The 20444-nt window shown below is 36.5% G+C and overlaps 1 protein-coding gene across 1 annotated transcript in view; it reads left to right on the forward strand.

Moving 5' to 3' along the window:
• Positions 1–20444, forward strand: part of LOC148454303 (usherin-like) — a gene marked incomplete at both ends in the record, with an annotated part of 948215 nt that overhangs the window by 913458 nt on the left and 14313 nt on the right. Inside the window, one exon of the mRNA XM_088461074.1 lies at positions 3804–4014. Coding sequence (XP_088317200.1) covers positions 3804–4014 — 211 coding nt within the window. The remainder of the gene's footprint in view (positions 1–3803; positions 4015–20444) is intronic.

Here is a 20444-nt window from a genome sequence, read left to right on the forward strand (position 1 = left end):
GGTACAGTGGCTCCGTAACAGCAGAAGACAGCGTATGGCGCAGTACACGGTCGCCACCCTGGCACAGATGCAGCAAGAAAGATTTATATATACAATAAAGCCATTTCTTGTAATGCATTGCCAAGAGGGAAAATACAGAATTTCCCATCAGTCTGCTGTGATAACTATTCATTTTCTGCTGCTTGTAGGATATATACCATACATACAGTATATGAGCCATTCCTACATCTAATTTAGTAATCCCCACCACGTGTGCGGTCTCCTTATGGTTTATTTGCCAGAACTGTGGTATACAGCGGCCACGCCAGCACATTACTTTATAGTACAAATACGCCTCTTTCTCCCCCAGTACCATAAAGGGGATCATCCACATTCTGCTCGCTAAGTACTTTCCTGGGCTGGAAACGCACAGCGCAGAAAGAGTGAAAACGTAACTTAATAGCCCCGCGAACGTCACTTTAAGTTAGGGACACGGTCACCCTCATTCTTTTCATTCAAATTTTCCATTTTTTTTATTAACAATTTTTTGCCCTATTCATGTGGTAAATGAATCCCGATAGTGCGGACTTACCCGGACTGTCTATTACATGTTACTATTCTACAGCGTAACTTTTATGTCACATTGGCGGAAATACGCTGAAATCACGTGTACAGTGTACCCAGAGGGTGCGAAAGGCGTTCCTACAAAGTAATACAGCAAATCGTTGTACCTCTCACTAGCCAGAATACAGCCCCATAAAAGCCCAGCTCCGCCATTACAAGGTACTAATGTTACTCCCTCACACAGACATTGCCCCACGTCCATCATACAATGTGACTACGGGTGCTGCTGTCATTGGGGTAAGTGAAGGCTCCTAACATCACAAAACATCATCCTCTCTGCTGACCGGGAATCTCTTTCTGTCATAATAGATATGTAAATGCAATTGCAAAATTGTCTCTGTATCTTACAGCAACCAATCAGTAGTTTTCATCTTATTATTATCATAATTCCCTATGCACCATCTTGTACCAATGGCTCCCGGTGTTACCAGTGTGACCGGTGTACCCTTCTGCCACGTTTGCATTGAGACTGAGGTGACTGGTAAATGTAACATTGTGTAATACTATCCATGTAACCAAACAGCGGCAGAGGTTCCCAAACTCGGCTATTACAGACAGTCCACGTTTTAAGGATAGCCATGATAACTTAGGGCCTGATTCAGAGCCGGTCGCTATTTGCGCTCGCTCGTCCAGAAAATAGGGGTGGCTATTCAAATGAACCGTTCGCTGTTTGCGGTCTGTTTACGCCTCTAGGTTTGAACGAGCGAACAAAACTTGCGGTCGTTTTTTGAGAAACTACGCCCCCTGGCCGCTCGCATCCTACGTCATGTCCGCTATTTATTAGATTAATCGAGTACATCGACCAGCGTATGAACTGCTCGCTATTCTTGTGGTTGGTTTTTCCTACCACAATTTTGCGAGCAGTTCTGGCTAAAAAATAACCCAGTGACGTGGTCAATGACGCTGCTGTTTTAATTATGCACACCCATAAAACGCCCGTTTTGACCTTTAAGCACGCCTGCGATCGGATCTCCACTCCCCGTTTTCAAGCACCTTCCCCTGTTACCACCCACATACACCTACTCCTGTCACTCAAATTATCAGGCATTCGCTATTTTGCGAGCACATGAATTTCGGCCGCACTGACTGGTTCGCGCATGCGTATAACGATCCGTACGCATGCGCAGTTGGGCAAACATCGCTCGGAGCGAACGAGCTGCCACTTACGAGTGGCTCTGAATCAGGCCCTTAATTAGTATCTCAGTCAATTTAATGTAACCATCTGGACCCAAGTATGAATATCTTTAAAACCTGGACTGTAAACGACGGAGTTCGGGAGCCTTTGCTTTGATGTTTATGAGACACATTGTATCTCTCAGTGAAACTATCATGGGGCTCCATTCAATTCAACGCGATGCTGAATAGCCCCGGGAGGGAGCTCCCGGAGATATTCATTTCCATCAGTTGCCCGTTAAGATGGAGAACGGCGGTTCTCGCAACTTAACATGGGTGTTTAGGTGCAAGAACCGGCATTTTCCGACTAAAGTGGCGGCCACGCGGCCGTTAGCGCCGCACTAAGCCGGAAAACAGCTGCGCAGCCGGCACTTTTGTCGGATTTCTCCTCGCACCCTCAGGGGGGTGTGAAAGAAATCCTTTTGCAGGATCAAACTGCGCGGTGAATTGAATCGAGCCCATGGAGACCTATAGCCCTGACCTTTCATTAAATATGGGGGAAGTGTATGTAAGGCGCACCGGGCGTTTCCTGGGGCACGTAGTACAGTGAAGAATGCCATCCATCACCTGCCAGGGGCTCCACCTGCTGCGAATCACGATGTGCGCTACAAACACGGTGCTGGTGGTAATTGATAAATGAGTGAATAATGACTAATCGAGCCACATAGCTGCATTAGTAATAAACTTATGAGGATTGTTATACACAATACTGAAACTGGAAGGTAGGTGTGAGGTAAGTGAATATGAGCAGTGAATTGGAGAGATGTTAGAGTAGAGGAGAATACAGGATACAGTATATAAGGGCATATTTATTAAGTGGAGAAGAGCCCTTTGCGGCTGAGGGTTTCCCCTCTCCCCTGTGCTGAGCCATTTTTTGCACAGGTCACATTCCAACAAGACATTTTTTTTTTATGCATTGCCCCAAAAAAATTATTTTAATTTTGGTATTTGTGCCATCTAATATACAAATCAAATCGACCAAAAATATCACCCTCGATATTTTTTTATTTTATTTAAAATTTGAACGTGTACATAAGATTTATAAACACCACAAAGAAATAGTTTCTCATCCTTCCTTCAACATTAATCTGACGTATCCTAAACAGTAAAAAAGTGGCATTCTACACGTGATAAATTCTGCACTATTGGGCCTATGTATCAATCTATTTTTTACATAAAATTATGCAGAAACTGCCGTTTCCTCATTATTTTATGTATTGTACTTATGTACTAAAAGCACAATGCAGGACATTTCCTAGAAATCGCCATCAAAGTGCTAATTAGCGCTGCAGATCGCGGTCCCCATTTTTATCAAGTTTATGTACTAAACTTTGAAAAGTTAAGCTTTTCGGAGTTTAGCCCCAGTCGTTTTTTATGCCATCTTCAGATGTCGTAAACCACTGTAAGCCTATGGGGGCTCCCGATGCAGGAGATAAATCTTCCGATCTCTCCCCCGCAGCCCCCAGGCGGCTCTGGAAGCTGACACTGCGCATGCCAGGGATATAATGTTCATGCGAGTTCCCATTTGTACATAGCGGGGATATTTTCATTAAAAATGAAAATATTCCTGACGATATGGGTAGATAATAATCGCGGCTGCTCTGCGATTATTAGTACATGGACCCCTAAATCTGGATTATTTTGGTTGTTTGCTAGTTTTCCCCATCTTTCAGTGTGAAGGAATATTACTGCAGCTCAGAGAGGCGTTCTATTTTTAAAACGAGAAAACCTACTACGTTAAATACAGGGATCCCGGTTTATATTTGACACAAGATTTAGTTTAGGCAGCTGTTATATAGAAAGCCCGCTGGCACTGATGGATAGCGGGTACTTGTTTTTTTCGTGGCGCTGTATGTGGACAAATCTCAATCATCATCTGCACTACAGCGCCATGTACAGGCTAGCGGGGGAAGTTAGCGGTGACGCTGTAACCTGTATTACTTGTTAGCTGATGTATGTACAGGATGTCTGTGCTATCTGTTTACCTTTTCTTATTATTTTTTCTTATTATTATTATTTTAACCCAGGAAGAAAATTGCCATTCGGATATTTTATGTCCAGTCTCAATGTCTTCTGCTGCGTATTGTGGTCAGTGCCACTATAATTCCAATACCGACTCTTGTTTCTGGACTGAAAGTATAATAAATGGTGGCTCAACCCACGTGGGAGATGACGCACTTTGCCTGGCTGACGAGGAAACCATTTATACTGGAGGGACAGACAAATACTCATTTACTGGTGAGGTCATTCTGATGATATGATAACAGGCAATAATGTCATGATAAAAATGTATTACTGCCATCCATATGTGTGCTAGAGAGCGGGAGGAGGTATATTTACTTCCTAGTGTGTTTGGGCCAGTAAATAATTGCAGTCAGTGTTTCACTGACCCAATGGTAATAGTAACATAGTAACACATATGGTAATAGTAACACATATGGTAATAGTAACATAGTAACAAATATGGTAATAGTAATATAGTAACACATATGGTAATAATAACATAGTAACACATATGGTAATTGTAATATAGTAACACATATGGTAATAGTAACATTGTATGACATATGGTAATAGTAACATAGTAACACATATGGTAATAATAACATAGTAACACATATGGCAATTGTAATATAGTAACACATATGGTAATCGTAACATAGTAACACACATGGTAATAGTAACATAGTAACACATATGGTAATAGTAACACATATGGTAATCATAACATAGTAACACATATGGTAATAGTAACATAGTAACACATATGGTAATAATAACATAGTAACACATATGGCAATTGTAATATAGTAACACATATGGTAATAGTAACATAGTAACACATATGGTAATAGTAACATAGTAACACATATGGTAATAATAACATAGTAACACATATGGTAATAGTAACATAGTAACACATATGGTAATAATGACATAGTGACATATGGAAATAGTTACATACAGTACTAACACATTTGGTCATAGTAACACATATGATAATAGTACCATAGTAACACATAAGAAAATTATAACATATATGGAAATAGTTACATACAGTAGTAACACATTTGGTCATAGTAACACATATGGTAATAGTAACACATATGGTAATAGTAACATAGTAACACATATGGTAATAGTAACATAGTAAGACATATGGTATTAGGTACATACAGTAGTAACACATATGGTAATAGTAACACATATGGTCATAGTAACACATATGGTAATAGTAACACATATGGTAATAATAACATAGTAACACAAATGGTAATAATAACATAGTAACACATATGGTATTAGTTACATACAGTAGTAACACATATGGTAATAGTGACATATATGGTAATAGTAACACATATGATGATAACATATATGGAAATAGTTACATACAGTAGTAACACATTTGGTCATAGTAACACATATGGTAATAGTAACACATGTGGTAATAGTAACACATATTGTAATAGTAACATAGTAACACATATGGTAATAGTAACATAGTAATACATATGGTAATAGTAATATAGTAACACATGATAATAGTAACATAGTAACACAAATGGTAATAATAATATAGTAACACATATGGTATTAGTTGCAAACAGTAGTAACACATATGGTAATAGTAACACATATGGTAAAAGTAACATAGTAACACATATGGTAATAGTAATATAGTAACACATATGGTAATAGTAACACATATGACGATAACATATATGGAAATAGTTACATACAGTAGTAACACATTTGGTCATAGTAACACATATGGTAATAGTAACACATGTGGTAATAGTAACATAGTAATACATATGGTAATAGTAATATAGTAACACATATGATAATAGTAACATAGTAACACATATGATAATAGTAACATATATGGTAATAGTAACATACAGTAGTAACACATATGGTAATACTAACATAGTAACACATATGGTAATACTAACATAGTAACACATATGGTAATACTAACATAGTAACACATATGGTAATAGTAATATAGTAAAACATATGGTAATAATAACATAGTAACACATATTGTAATAGTAATATAGTAACACATGATAATAGTAACATATGGTAATAGATACATACAGTACTAACACATTTGGGCATAGTAGCACATATGGTAATAGTAACATTTATGGTAATAGTAACATAGTAACACATATGATAATAGTAACATTTATGGTAATAGTAACACATATGGTAATAGTAACATAGTAACACATATGATAATAGAAACATTTATGGTAATAGTAATACATATGGTAATAGTAACATAGTAATACATATGGTAATAGTAATATAGTAACACATATGATAATAGTAATATAGTAACACAAATGGTAATAATAACATAGTAACACATATGATATTAGTTACAAACAGTAGTAACACATTTGGTAATAGTAACACATATGGTAAAAGTAACATAGTAACACATATGGTAATAGTAACATAGTAACACATATGGTAATAGTAACACATATGATGATAACATATATGGAAATAGTTACATACAGTAGTAACACATTTGGTCATAGTAACACATATGGTAATAGTAACACATGTGGTAATAGTAACATAGTAACAAATATTGGAATAGTAACACATATGGTAATAGTAACATAGTAATACATATGGTAATAGTAATATAGTAACACATATGGTAATAGTAACCCATGATAATAGTAACACATATGATAATAGTAACATATATGGTAATAGTAACATACAGTAGTAACACATATGGTAATACTAACATAGTAAAACATGTGGTAATAATAACATAGTAACACATATTGTAATAGTAATATATTAACATGTATGATAATAGTAACATATGGTATTAGTTACATACAGTACTAACACATTTGGGCATAGTAGCACATATGGTAATAGTAACATAGTAACACATATGGTAATAGTAACACATATGGTAATAGTAACATAGTAACACAAATGGTAATAATAACATAGTAACACATATGGTATTAGTTACTTACAGTAGTAACACATATGGTAATAGTGACACATATGGTAATAGTAACACATATGGCAGTAGTAACACATATGATGATAACATATATGGAAATAGTTACATACAGTAGTAGCACATTTGGTCATAGAAACACATATGGTAATAGTAACACATGTGGTAATAGTAACATAGTAACACATATTGTAATAGTAACATAGTAACACATATGGTAAAAGTAACTTAGTAATACATATGGTAATAGTAATATAGTAACACATGATAATAGTAACATAGTAACACAAATCGTAATAATAACATAGTAACACATATGGTATTAGTTACAAACAGTAGTAACACATATGGTAATAGTAACACATATGGTAATAGTAACATAGTAACACAAATGGTAATAATAACATAGTAACACATATGGTATTAGTTACATACAGTAGTAACACATATGGTAATAGTGACATATGGTAATAGTGACACATATGGTAATAGTAACACATATGGTAATAGTAACACATATGATGATAACATATATGGAAATAGTTACATACAGTAGTAGCACATTTGGTCATAGAAACACATATGGTAATAGTAACACATGTGGTAATAGTAACATAGTAACACATATTGTAATAGTAACATAGTAACACATATGGTAAAAGTAACTTAGTAATACATATGGTAATAGTAATATAGTAACACATAATAATAGTAACATAGTAACACAAATCGTAATAATAACATAGTAACACATATGGTATTAGTTACAAACAGTAGTAACACATATGGTAATTGTAACACATATGGTAATAGTAACATAGTAACACAAATGGTAATAATAACATAGTAACACATATGGTATTAGTTACATACAGTAGTAACACATATGGTAATAGTGACACATATGGTAATAGTAACACATATGGTAATAGTAACACATATGATGATAACATATATGGAAATAGTTACATACAGTAGTAACACATTTGGTCATAGTAACACATATGGTAATAGTAACACATATGGTAATACTAACATAGTAACACATATGGTAATACTAACATAGTAACACAGATGGTAATAGTAACATAGTAAAACATATGGTAATAATAACATAGCAACACATATTGTAATAGTAATATAGTAACACATGATAATAGTAACATATGGTAATAGTTACATACAGTACTAACACATTTGGGCATAGTATCACATATGGTAATAGTAACATAGTAACACATATGGTAATAGTAACATAGTACCTTATAAGGTAATAGTAACACATATGGTAATAGTAACATAGTAACACATATGATAATAGTAACATTTATGGTAATAGTAACACATATAGTAATAGTAACATAGTAACACATATGATAATAGTAACATTTATGGTAATAGTAATACATATGGTAATAGTAACATAGTAATACATATGGTAATTGTAATATAGTAACACATATGATAATAGTAACTTAGTAACACAAATGGTAATAATAACATAGTAACACATATGGTATTAGTTACAGACAGTAGTAACACATTTGGTAATAGTAACACATATGGTAAAAGTAACATAATAACACATATGGTAATAGTAACATAGTAACACATGGTAATAGTAACACATATGATGATAACATATATGGAAATAGTTACATACAGTAGTAACACATTTGGTCATAGTAACACATATGGTCATAGTAACACATATGGTAATAGTAACACATGTGGTAATAGTAACATAGTAACACATATTGTAATAGTAACACATATGGTAATAGTAACATAGTAATACATATGGTAATAGTAATATAGTAACACATATGATAATAGTAACACATGATAATAGTAACACATATGATAATAGTAACATATATGGTAATAGTAACATACAGTAGTAAAACATATGGTAATACTAACATAGTAAAACATGTGGTAATAATAACATAGTAACACATATTGTAATAGTAATATAGTAACACATATGATAATAATAACATATGGTAATAGTTACATACAGTACTAACACATTTGGGCATAGTAGCACATATGGTAATAGTAACATAGTAACACATTGTAATAGTAACATAGTAACTAGGGGTGTGCATCGGCCACTTTTCGTGTTTTGTGTTATGGTTTTGGATCTGGATCTTTCTTCGTGTTTTGGATCTGGATTGGTTTTGCCAAAACCACCCTTCTGTGTTTTGGGTTCTGGGTTTTGTGTTTTGGATCTGTATTTTTTTGAAAAAAAGCATAAAAACAGCTAAAATCACAGAATTTGTGGGTTTTTCTGCTCCTATGCTATTATTAACCTCAATAACCTTAATTTCCACTCATTTCCAGTCTATTCTGAACACCTCACACCTCACAATTTTATGTCCAAAAGGTTGCACCGAGGTAGCTGGATGACTATGCTAAGAGATACGAGTGGGCGGCACAAACATGTGGTCCATCTAGGAGTGGCACTGCAGTGGCAGACAGGATGGCAGTTTGAAAAACTAGGCCCCAAACTATACATAATGCAAAGAAAAAAAAGAGGTGCAAGATGGAATTGTCCTTGGGCCCTCCCACCCACCCTTATGTTGTATAAACAGGACATGCACACTTTAACAAACCAAACATTTCAGCGCCAGGGTCTGCCACACGACTGTGGCTGAAATGATTGGTTCGTTTGGGCCCCCACAAAACAAGCTGGCAATTAATCTGTCCCTGCACAAACTGGCTCTACGGAGGCAAGATGTCGTCCTCATCCTCCTCATCCACCGATTCCTCACCCTCTTCAGTGTTGTGTACATCCTCATCCTCACAGAGTATTAATTCGTCCCCGCTGGAATCCACAACCACAGGTCCCTCTGTACGTTCTGGAGGCTGGTCTCCCTGGAAGAGTTGATAATTCATTTTATGAACATCATCTTCTCCACATTTTGTGGAAGCAACCTCCTACGCCTTTCGCTGACAAGGTTGCCGGCTGCACTAAACACTCTTTCGGAGTACACACTGGAGGGGGGGCAACTCAGGTAAAATAGAGCCAGTTTGTACAGGGACCTCCAAATTGCTTCTTTTTCCTGCCAGTACAGGTACTGACTGTCTGACATGCCTACTTGGATGCTGTCACCGATGTAATCCTTTAACAGACAGACGCATGCTTGTCGCTGCTGCTTTGAGGATGCAAGTGCGGCTACAGCCCACACAATTCACAAAGACAGAAAAAAAAAGAAGAATATTTTTATTGTTTGTGGAGCGCACTTTGAGGGTTACACCACCCTTTAACAGACAGACGCACGCTTGTCGCTGCTGCTTTGAGGATGCAAGTGCGGCTACAGCCCACACAATTCACAAAGACAGAAAAAAAGAAGAAGAATATTTTTATTGTTTGTGTAGCACACTTTGAGGGTGTCACCACCCTTTAACAGACAGACGCACGCTTGTCGCTGCTGCTTTGAGGAGAGTATCATATGCAGTGACAGTAGACTTGTCAGAAATTGTTGGCACGTCCTTCAGTCCGGACCAGATGTCCAAACCAGCCCTTGACTTATGACACAGGCGCACGCTTGGCGCTGCTACTATGTTGATGCACGTGCGGCTACATCGCACACAAGTCACAAACACATTAAAAAAATAGTTTTTTATTTTTTGGAGCACTTTGAGGGTTACACCACCCTTTAACAGACAGAAGCACGCTTGTCGCTGCTCCTTTGAGGATGCAAGTGCGGCTACAGCCCACACAATTCACAAAGACAGAAAAAAGAAGAATATTTTTATTGTTTGTGTAGCACACTTTGAGGGTGTCACCACCCTTTAACAGACAGACACACGCTTGTCGCTGCTGCTTTGAGGATGCAAGTGCGACTACAGCCCACACAATTCACAAAGACAGAAAAAAGAAGAATATTTTTATTGTTTGTGTAGTACACTTTGAGGGTGTCACCACCCTTTAACAGACAGACGCACGCTTGTCGCTGCTGCTTTAAGGATGCAGGTGCGGCTACAGCCCACACAATTCACAAAGACAGAAAAAAGAAGAATATTTTTATTGTTTGTGTAGCACACTTTGAGGGTGTCACCACCCTTTAACAGACAGACGCACGCTTGTCGCTGCTGCTTTGAGGATGCAAGTGCGGCTACAGCCCACACAATTCACAAAGACAGAAAAAAAAGAACATTATTTTTATTGTTTGTGTAGCATACTTTGAGGGTGTCACCACCCTTTATCAGACAGATGCACGCTTGTCGCTGCTGCTTTGAGGATGCAAGTGCGGCTACAGCCCACACAATTAACAAAGACAGAAAAAAAAGAACAATATTTTAATTGTTTGTGTTGCACACTTTGAGGGTGTCACCACCCTTTAACAGACAGACGCACGCTTGTCGCTGCTGCTTTAAGGATGCAGGTGCGGCTACAGCCCACACATTTCACAAAGACAGAAAAAAAAAGAACAATATTTTTATTGTTTGTGTTGCACACTTTGAGGGTGTCACCAATCTTTAACAGACAGACGCACGCTTGTCGCTGCTGATTTAAGGATGCAGGTGCGGCTACAGCCCACACATTTCACAAAGACAGAAAAAAAAAGAACAATATTTTTATTGTTTGTGGAGCGCACTTTGAGGGTTACACCACCCTTTAACAGACAGACGCACGCCTGTCGCTGCTGCTTTGAGGATGCAAGTGCGGCTACAGCCCACACAATTCACAAAGACAGAAAAAAGAAGAAGAATATTTTTATTGTTTGTGGAGCGCACTTTGAGGGTTACACCATCCTTTAACAGACAGACGCACGCTTGTCGCTGCTGCTTTAAGGATGCAGGTGCGGCTACAGCCCACACATTTCACAAAGACAGAAAAAAAAAGAACAATATTTTTATTGGTTGTGTAGCACACTTTGAGGGTGTCACCACCCTTTAACAGACAGACGCACGCTTGTTGCTGCTGCTTTAAGGATGCAGGTGTGGCTACTGCCCACACATTTCACAAAGACAGAAAAAAAAAGAACAATATTTTTATTGTATGTGGAGCGCACTTTGAGGGTTTCACCACCCTTTAACAGACAGACGCACGCTTGTCGCTGCTGCTTTGAGGATGCAAGTGCGGCTACAGCCCACACAATTCACAAAGACAGAAAAAAGAAGAAGAATATTTTTATTGTTTGTGGAGCGCACTTTGAGGGTTACACCACCCTTTAACAGACAGACGCACGCTTGTCGCTGCTGCTTTGAGGATGCAGGTGGAATCTAGACGGGATTTGGAACCGGGGACACACTACCTCCATCAATTGTCTAAATCCCACTGCACTAATGGCGGATACCGGACGCACGTCTAACACCAACATAGCAGTCAAGGCCTCAGTTATATGTTTTGCTTCAGGATGACTGCTGTCGTACTTCATCCTCATCGCTAGGGACTGTTGGAGGGTCAATTGTTTAGTAAAAGTAGTGATGTTCCTACTTCCTCTCTGGGATGATGAACAACTCCCAGCAGCAGCAACAGCACTTGGAGGAAGTGGTTCTTGATCTTTCCCTTTTATTTTTATCTGAGAAAGTTTGGTCCTCCATTTATGTTATATTGATATATACGTGCGGCTAAAGCGCACACAAACACAGAAAATATTTTTTTATTTTTGCTGGAGAGTAGTGCACTTTGTGGGTTACACCACCCTTTAAGAAATGAGCCAGCCGGCTCTTTTCTTATGGGACACAGGCGCACGCTTGGCGCTGCTCCTTTGTTGATGCACGTGCAGCCACAGCGCACACAATTCACAAACACAGAAAATAATTTTTTTTTTGGTTTGGACTGGAGTGTACTTTGGGGGTTACAGCACCCTTTAACGGTCAAGCCAGCCGGTCCTTTACTTATGACACAGGTGCACGCTTGGCACTACTTTGTTGATGCATGTGCGGCTACTGCGCACACAATTCACAAACACAGAAAATATTTTTTTTTTTGGTTTGGACTGGAGTGTACTTTGGGGGTTACAGCACCCTTTAACGGTCAAGCCAGCCGGCCCTTTACTTATGACACAGGCGCACGCTTGGCACTACTTTGTTGATGCACGTGCGGCTACTGCGCACACAATTCACAAACACAGAAAATAATTTTTTTTTTGGTTTGGAGTGTACTTTGGGGGTTACATCACCCTTTAACGGTCAAGCCAGCCGGCCCTTTACTTATGACACAGGCGCACGCTTGGCACTACTTTGCTGATGCACGTGCGGCTACTGCGCACACAATTCACAAACACAGAAAATATTTTTTTTTTGGTTTGGACTGGAGTGTACTTTGGGGGTTACAGCACCCTTTAACGGTCAAGCCAGCCGGCCCTTTACTTATGACACAGGCGCACGCTTGGCACTACTTTGTTGATGCACGTGCAGCTACTGCGCACACAATTCACAAACACAGAAAATTATTTTTTTTTGGTTTGGACTGGAGTGTACTTTGGGGGTTACAGCACCCTTTAACGGTCAAGCCAGCCGGCCCTTTACTTATGACACAGGTGCACGCTTGGCACTACTTTGTTGATGCATGTGCGGCTACTGCGCACACAATTCACAAACACAGAAAATAATTTTTTTTTTGGTTTGGACTGGAGTGTACTTTGGGGGTTACAGCACCCTTTAACGGTCAAGCCAGCCGGCCCCTTACTTATGACACAGGCGCACGCTTGGCACTACTTTGTTGATGCACGTGCGGCTACTGCGCACACAATTCACAAACACAGAAAATATATATTTTTTTGGTTTTGGACTGGAGTGTACTTTGGGGGTTACAGCACCCTTTAACGGTCAAGCCAGCCGGCCCTTTACTTATGACACAGGCGCACGCTTGGCACTACTTTGTTGATGCACATGCGGCTACTGCGCACACAATTCACAAACACAGAAAATAATTTTTTTTTTGGTTTGGAGTGTACTTTGGGGGTTACATCACCCTTTAATGGTCAAGCCAGCCGGCCCTTTACTTATGACACAGGCGCACGCTTGGCACTACTTTGTTGATGCACGTGCGGCTACTGCGCACACAATTCACAAACACAGAAAATATATATTTTTTTGGTTTTGGACTGGAGTGTACTTTGGGGGTTACAGCACCCTTTAACGGTCAAGCTGGCCGGCCCTTTACTTATGACACAGGCGCACGCTTGGCACTACTTTGTTGATGCACGTGCGGCTACTGCGCACACAATTCACAAACACAGAAAATATTTTTTTTTTTGGTTTGGACTGGAGTGTACTTTGGGGGTTACAGCACCCTTTAACGGTCAAGCCAGCCGGCCCTTTACTTATGACACAGGCGCACGCTTGGCACTACTTTGTTGATGCACGTGCGGCTACTGCGCACACAATTCACAAACACAGAAAATATTTTTTTTTTGGTTTGGACTGGAGTGTCCTTTGGGGGTTACAGCACCCTTTAACGGTCAAGCCAGCCGCCCTTTACTTATGACACAGGCGCACGCTTGGCACTACTTTGTTGATGCACGTGCAGCTACTGCGCACACAATTCACAAACACAGAAAATAATTTTTTTTTTGGTTTGGACTGGAGTGTACTTTGGGGGTTACAGCACCCTTTAACGGTCAAGCCAGCCGGTCCTTTACTTATGACACAGGCGCACGCTTGGCACTACTTTGTTGATGCACGTGCGGCTACTGCGCACACAATTCACAAACACAGAAAATATATTTTTTTTTGGTTTGGAGTGTACTTTGGGGGTTACAGCACCCTTTAACGGTCAAGCCAGGTGGCCCTTTACTTATGACACAGGCGCACGCTTGGCACTACTTTGTTAACGCACGTGCGGCTACTGCGCACACAATTCACAAACACACAAAAATATTATTTTTTTAGCACTTGGGGGGAGCACCCCTGATGGACAGAGCACCCCCTGGACAACACTACAGCACCCCTTTAGGACTGGGACACTGCACAGGACTTTGGAGTGGACACAGCCCCTATGGAGAACTGACTGCACAACACAGTCCAGCCAGCCCCTATGGACTTTGAAGTAGTGGACACAGCCCCTATTAACAACAGCAGCACAGCACAGCACAACACAGCCAGCCCCTATGGACTTTGAAGTAGTGGACAACAGCAGCACAGCACAGCACAGCACAGCACAACACTACTCTGCACTACACTACACTACACTACACAACCCAGCCAGCCCTAACTCCCACCCTCCCTCTTCACTGTCCACAGCCGAGTGAGAAAATGGCGCCGACGCGGGTACCTTATATAGCATCCAAAACCCGCGAGACTCGGAAGGCGGGATGATGACGTTTTGCCTCGATTTCAGATCCGAGTCAGGCGGGAAAAGTCGAGCCTGACTCGGATCTGCCTCGGATCGGGGGGGCTCGGGGGGGTTCGGATTTCAGAAATCCGAACCCGCTCACCCCTAATAGTAACACATATGATAATAGTAACATAGTACCATATATGATGATAGTAACATTTATTGTAATAGTAACACATATGGTAATAGTTACATAGTACCACATATGATAATAGTAACATTTATTGTAATAGTAACACATATGGTAATAGTAACATAGTAACACATATGATAATAGTAACATAGTAACATATATGGTAATAGTAACACATATGGTAATAGTAACATAGTAACACATATGATAATAGTAACATAGTAACACATATGGTAATAGTAACACATATGGTAATAGTAACATAGTAACATATATGGTAATAGTAACACATATGGTAATAGTAACATAGTAACACATATGATAATAGTAACATAGTAACACATATGGTAATAGTAACACATATGGTAATAGTAACATAGTAACACATATGATAATAGTAACATAGTAACATATATGGTAATAGTAACACATATGGTAATAGTAACATAGTAACACATATGATAATAGTAACATAGTAACATATATGGTAATAGTAACACATATGGTAATAGTAACACATATGGTAATAGTAACATAGTAACACATATGATAATAGTAACATAGTAACACATATGATAATAGTAACATAGTAACATATATGGTAATAGTAACATAGTAACACATATGATAATAGTAACATAGTAACACATATGGTAATAGTAACATAGTAACACATATGGTAATAGTAACATAGTAACACATATGGTAATAGTAACATAGTAACACATATGATAATAGTAACATAGTAACACATATGGTAATAGTAACATAGTAACACATATGATAATAGTAACATAGTAACATATATGGTAATAGTAACACATATGGTAATAGTAACATAGTAACACATATGATAATAGTAACATAGTAACACATATGGTAATAGTAACATAGTAACACATATGGTAATAGTAACATAGTAACACATATGGTAATAGTAACATAGTAACACATATGGTAATAGTAACATAGTAACACATATGGTAATAGTAACATAGTAACACATATGGTAATAGTAACATAGTAACACATATGGTAATAGTAACATAGTAACACATATGGTAATAGTAACATAGTAACACATATGGTAATAGTAACATAGTAACACATATGGTAATAGTAACATAGTAACACATATGGTAATAGTAACATAGTAACACATATGGTAATAGTAACATAGTAACACATATGGTAATAGTAACATAGTAACACATATGGTAATAGTAACATAGTAACACATATGGTAATAGTAACATAGTAACACATATGGTAATAGTAACATAGTAACACATATGGTAATAGTAACATAGTAACACATATGGTAATAGTAACATAGTAACACATATGGTAATAGTAACATAGTAACACATATGGTAATAGTAACATAGTAACACATATGGTAATAGTAACATAGTAACACATATGGTAATAGTAACATAGTAACACATATGGTAATAGTAACATAGTAACACATATGGTAATAGTAACATAGTAACACATATGGTAATAGTAACAGTGGGATTATAACCGAACTCCACTCTTTGATCCCTGTTTCAAGTGAGGAAACCACAGACATTAACAACTTATTTTATCTGAGCCTGGTCAAATGGCCGGTAATTTCCAGGGTCATCTATCTTATGTGAAATATACATGTTGACACAATTATAACTGAAGCAGGAGCGCAGAACTTCCTAACCTCTCTTCACTCAAGGTTCAAAGGCTTGTCATCCTTCACACACAAGTAACTTTACAGCCAAGTCATCATAAGGGCAAGTTACATGTTTATACCAATTATGTATCCTGCACAGTTATGTCCATGCGGACGCAAAAATCCATCTTTTTGCGACAATAATAGTAACATATCTGGTAATAATAGTAACATATATGGTAATAGTAACATATATGGTAATACATACAGTAGTAACACATTTGGTAATAGTAATATAGTAACATATATGATAATAGTAACATATGGTAATAGTAACACATATGATAATAATAGTAACATAGTAACACATATGATAATAGTAACATATATGGTAATAGTAACATAGTAACACATATAGTAATAGTAACACATATGGTAATAGTAAAAGTAACACATATGGTAATAGTAACATAGTAACACATATGGTAAAAGTAACATAGTAACACATATGGTAATAGTTACATACAGTACTAACACATTTGGTCATAGTCACACATATGGTAAAAGTAACATAGTAACATATATGGTAAAAGTAACATAGTAACACATATGGTAATAGTAACATAGTAACATATATGGTGAAAGTAACATAGTAACACATATGATAAAAGTAACATAGTAACACATATGGTAATAGTAACATAGTAACATATATGGTGAAAGTAACATAGTAACACATATGATAAAAGTAACATAGTAACACATATGGTAATAGTAACATAGTAACACATATGATAATTTTAACATATATGGTAATAGTTACATACAGTACTAACACATTTGGTCATAGTAACACATATGGTAAAAGTAACACAGTAACACATATGGTAAAAGTAACATAGTAACACATATGGTAATAGTAACATATATGGTAATAGTTACATACAGTACTAACACATTTAGTCATAGTAACACAGTAACACATATGGTAATAGTAACATAGTAACACATATGGTAAAAGTAACACAGTAACACATATGGTAAAAGTAACATAGTAACACATATGGCAATAGTAACATATATGGTAATAGTTACATACAGTACTAACACATTTAGTCATAGTAACATAGTAACACATATGCTAATAGTAACATAGTAACACACATGGTAAAAGTAACACAGTAACACATATGGTAAAAGTAACATAGTAACACATATGGCAATAGTAACATATATGGTAATAGTTACATACAGTAGTAATACATTTGGTCATAGTAACACATATGATAATAGTAACATATATGGTAATAGTAACATACAGTAGTAACACATTTGGTCATAGTAACATGTATGGTAATAGTAACATAGTAACACATATGGTAAAAGTAACATAGTAACACATATGATAATAATAACATATATGGTAATAGTAACATACAGTAGTAACCCATTTGGTCATTGTAACATGTATTGTAATAGTAACATAGTAACACATATGGTAAAAGTAACATAGTAACACATATGATAAAAGTAACATAGTAACACATATGGTAATAGTAACATAGTAACACATATGGTAAAAGTAACACAGTAACACATATGGTAATAGTAACAGTAACACATATGGTAATAGTAACATAGTAACACATATGGTAAAATTAACACAGTAACACATATGGCAATAGTTACATATATGGTAATAGTTACATACAGTAGTAATACATTTGGTCATAGTAACACATATGATAATAGTAACATAGTAACACATATGGTAAAAGTAACATAGTAACACATATGATAAAAGTAACATAGTAACACATATGGTAATAGTAACATAGTAACACATATGATAATTTTAACATATATGGTAATAGTTACATACAGTACTAACACATTTGGTCATAGTAACACATATGGTAAAAGTAACACAGTAACACATATGGTAAAAGTAACATAGTAACACATATGGTAATAGTAACATATATGGTAATAGTTACATACAGTACTAACACATTTAGTCATAGTAACACAGTAACACATATGGTAATAGTAACATAGTAACACATATGGTAAAAGTAACACAGTAACACATATGATAAAAGTAACATAGTAACACATATGGTAATAGTAACATAGTAACACATATGATAATTTTAACATATATGGTAATAGTTACATACAGTACTAACACATTTGGTCATAGTAACACATATGGTAAAAGTAACACAGTAACACATATGGTAAAAGTAACATAGTAACACATATGGTAATAGCAACATATATGGTAATAGTTACATACAGTACTAACACATTTAGTCATAGTAACACAGTAACACATATGGTAATAGTAACATAGTAACACATATGGTAAAAGTAACATAGTAACACATATGATAAAAGTAACATAGTAACACATATGGTAATAGTAACATAGTAACACATATGATAATTTTAACATATATGGTAATAGTTACATACAGTACTAACACATTTGGTCATAGTAACACATATGGTAAAAGTAACACAGTAACACATATGGTAAAAGTAACATAGAAACACATATGGCAATAGTAACATATATGGTAATAGTTACATACAGTAGTAATACATTTGGTCATAGTAACACATATGATAATAGTAACATATTTGGTAATAGTAACATACAGTAGTAACACATTTGGTCATAGTAACATGTATGGTAATAGTAACATAGTAACACATATGGTAAAAGTAACATAGTAACACATATGATAATAGTAACATATATGGTAATAGTAACATACAGTAGTAACCCATTTGGTCATAGTAACATGTATGGTAATAGTAACATAGTAACACATATGGTAAAAGTAACACATATGTTAAAAGTAACATAGTAACACATATGGTAATAGTAACATAGTAACACATATGGTAAAAGTAACACAGTAACACATATGGCAATAGTAACATATATGGTAATAGTTACATACAGTAGTAATACATTTGGTCATAGTAACACATATGATAATAGTAACATAGTAACACATATGGTAAAAGTAACATAGTAACACATATGATAATAGTAACATATATGGTAATAGTTACATACAGTAGTAACACATTTGGTCATAGTAACATGTATGGTAATAATAACATAGTAACACATATGGTAAAAGTAACATATATGGTAATAGTTACATACACTAGTAACACATTTGGTCATAGTAACATGTATGGTAATAGTAACATAGTAACACATATAATAATAGTAACATATATGGTAATAGTTACATACAATAGTAACACATTTGGTAATAGTAACATAGTAACACATATGGTTATACTAGTAATATATGCTAAAGTTGTAATGGTTGTGTCTGTACATACAGTAGATTTTTTTCTTAAAATGTTCTCCTTGGGGCTGAGGGTCTGATTCAGCAAGAAACGCAGTTGCTAATACGCGTGCATCGCAGTGAGCGTGTGTGAACTAGCAATTATACACTGTGTGGCCATAAGCAGCCTGAGGCCTCATAGCGTGCGTGGCTGGTAGCAATTTCTGAGTAATAATGGGTCCAATGTTACCGATGGTTTCACTGTGTTG

The sequence above is a fragment of the Taudactylus pleione genome, unplaced genomic scaffold, assembly GCF_031769625.1.
Source record: "Taudactylus pleione unplaced genomic scaffold, aTauple2 ptg001012l, whole genome shotgun sequence".
Classification (NCBI taxonomy): domain Eukaryota; kingdom Metazoa; phylum Chordata; class Amphibia; order Anura; family Myobatrachidae; genus Taudactylus; species Taudactylus pleione.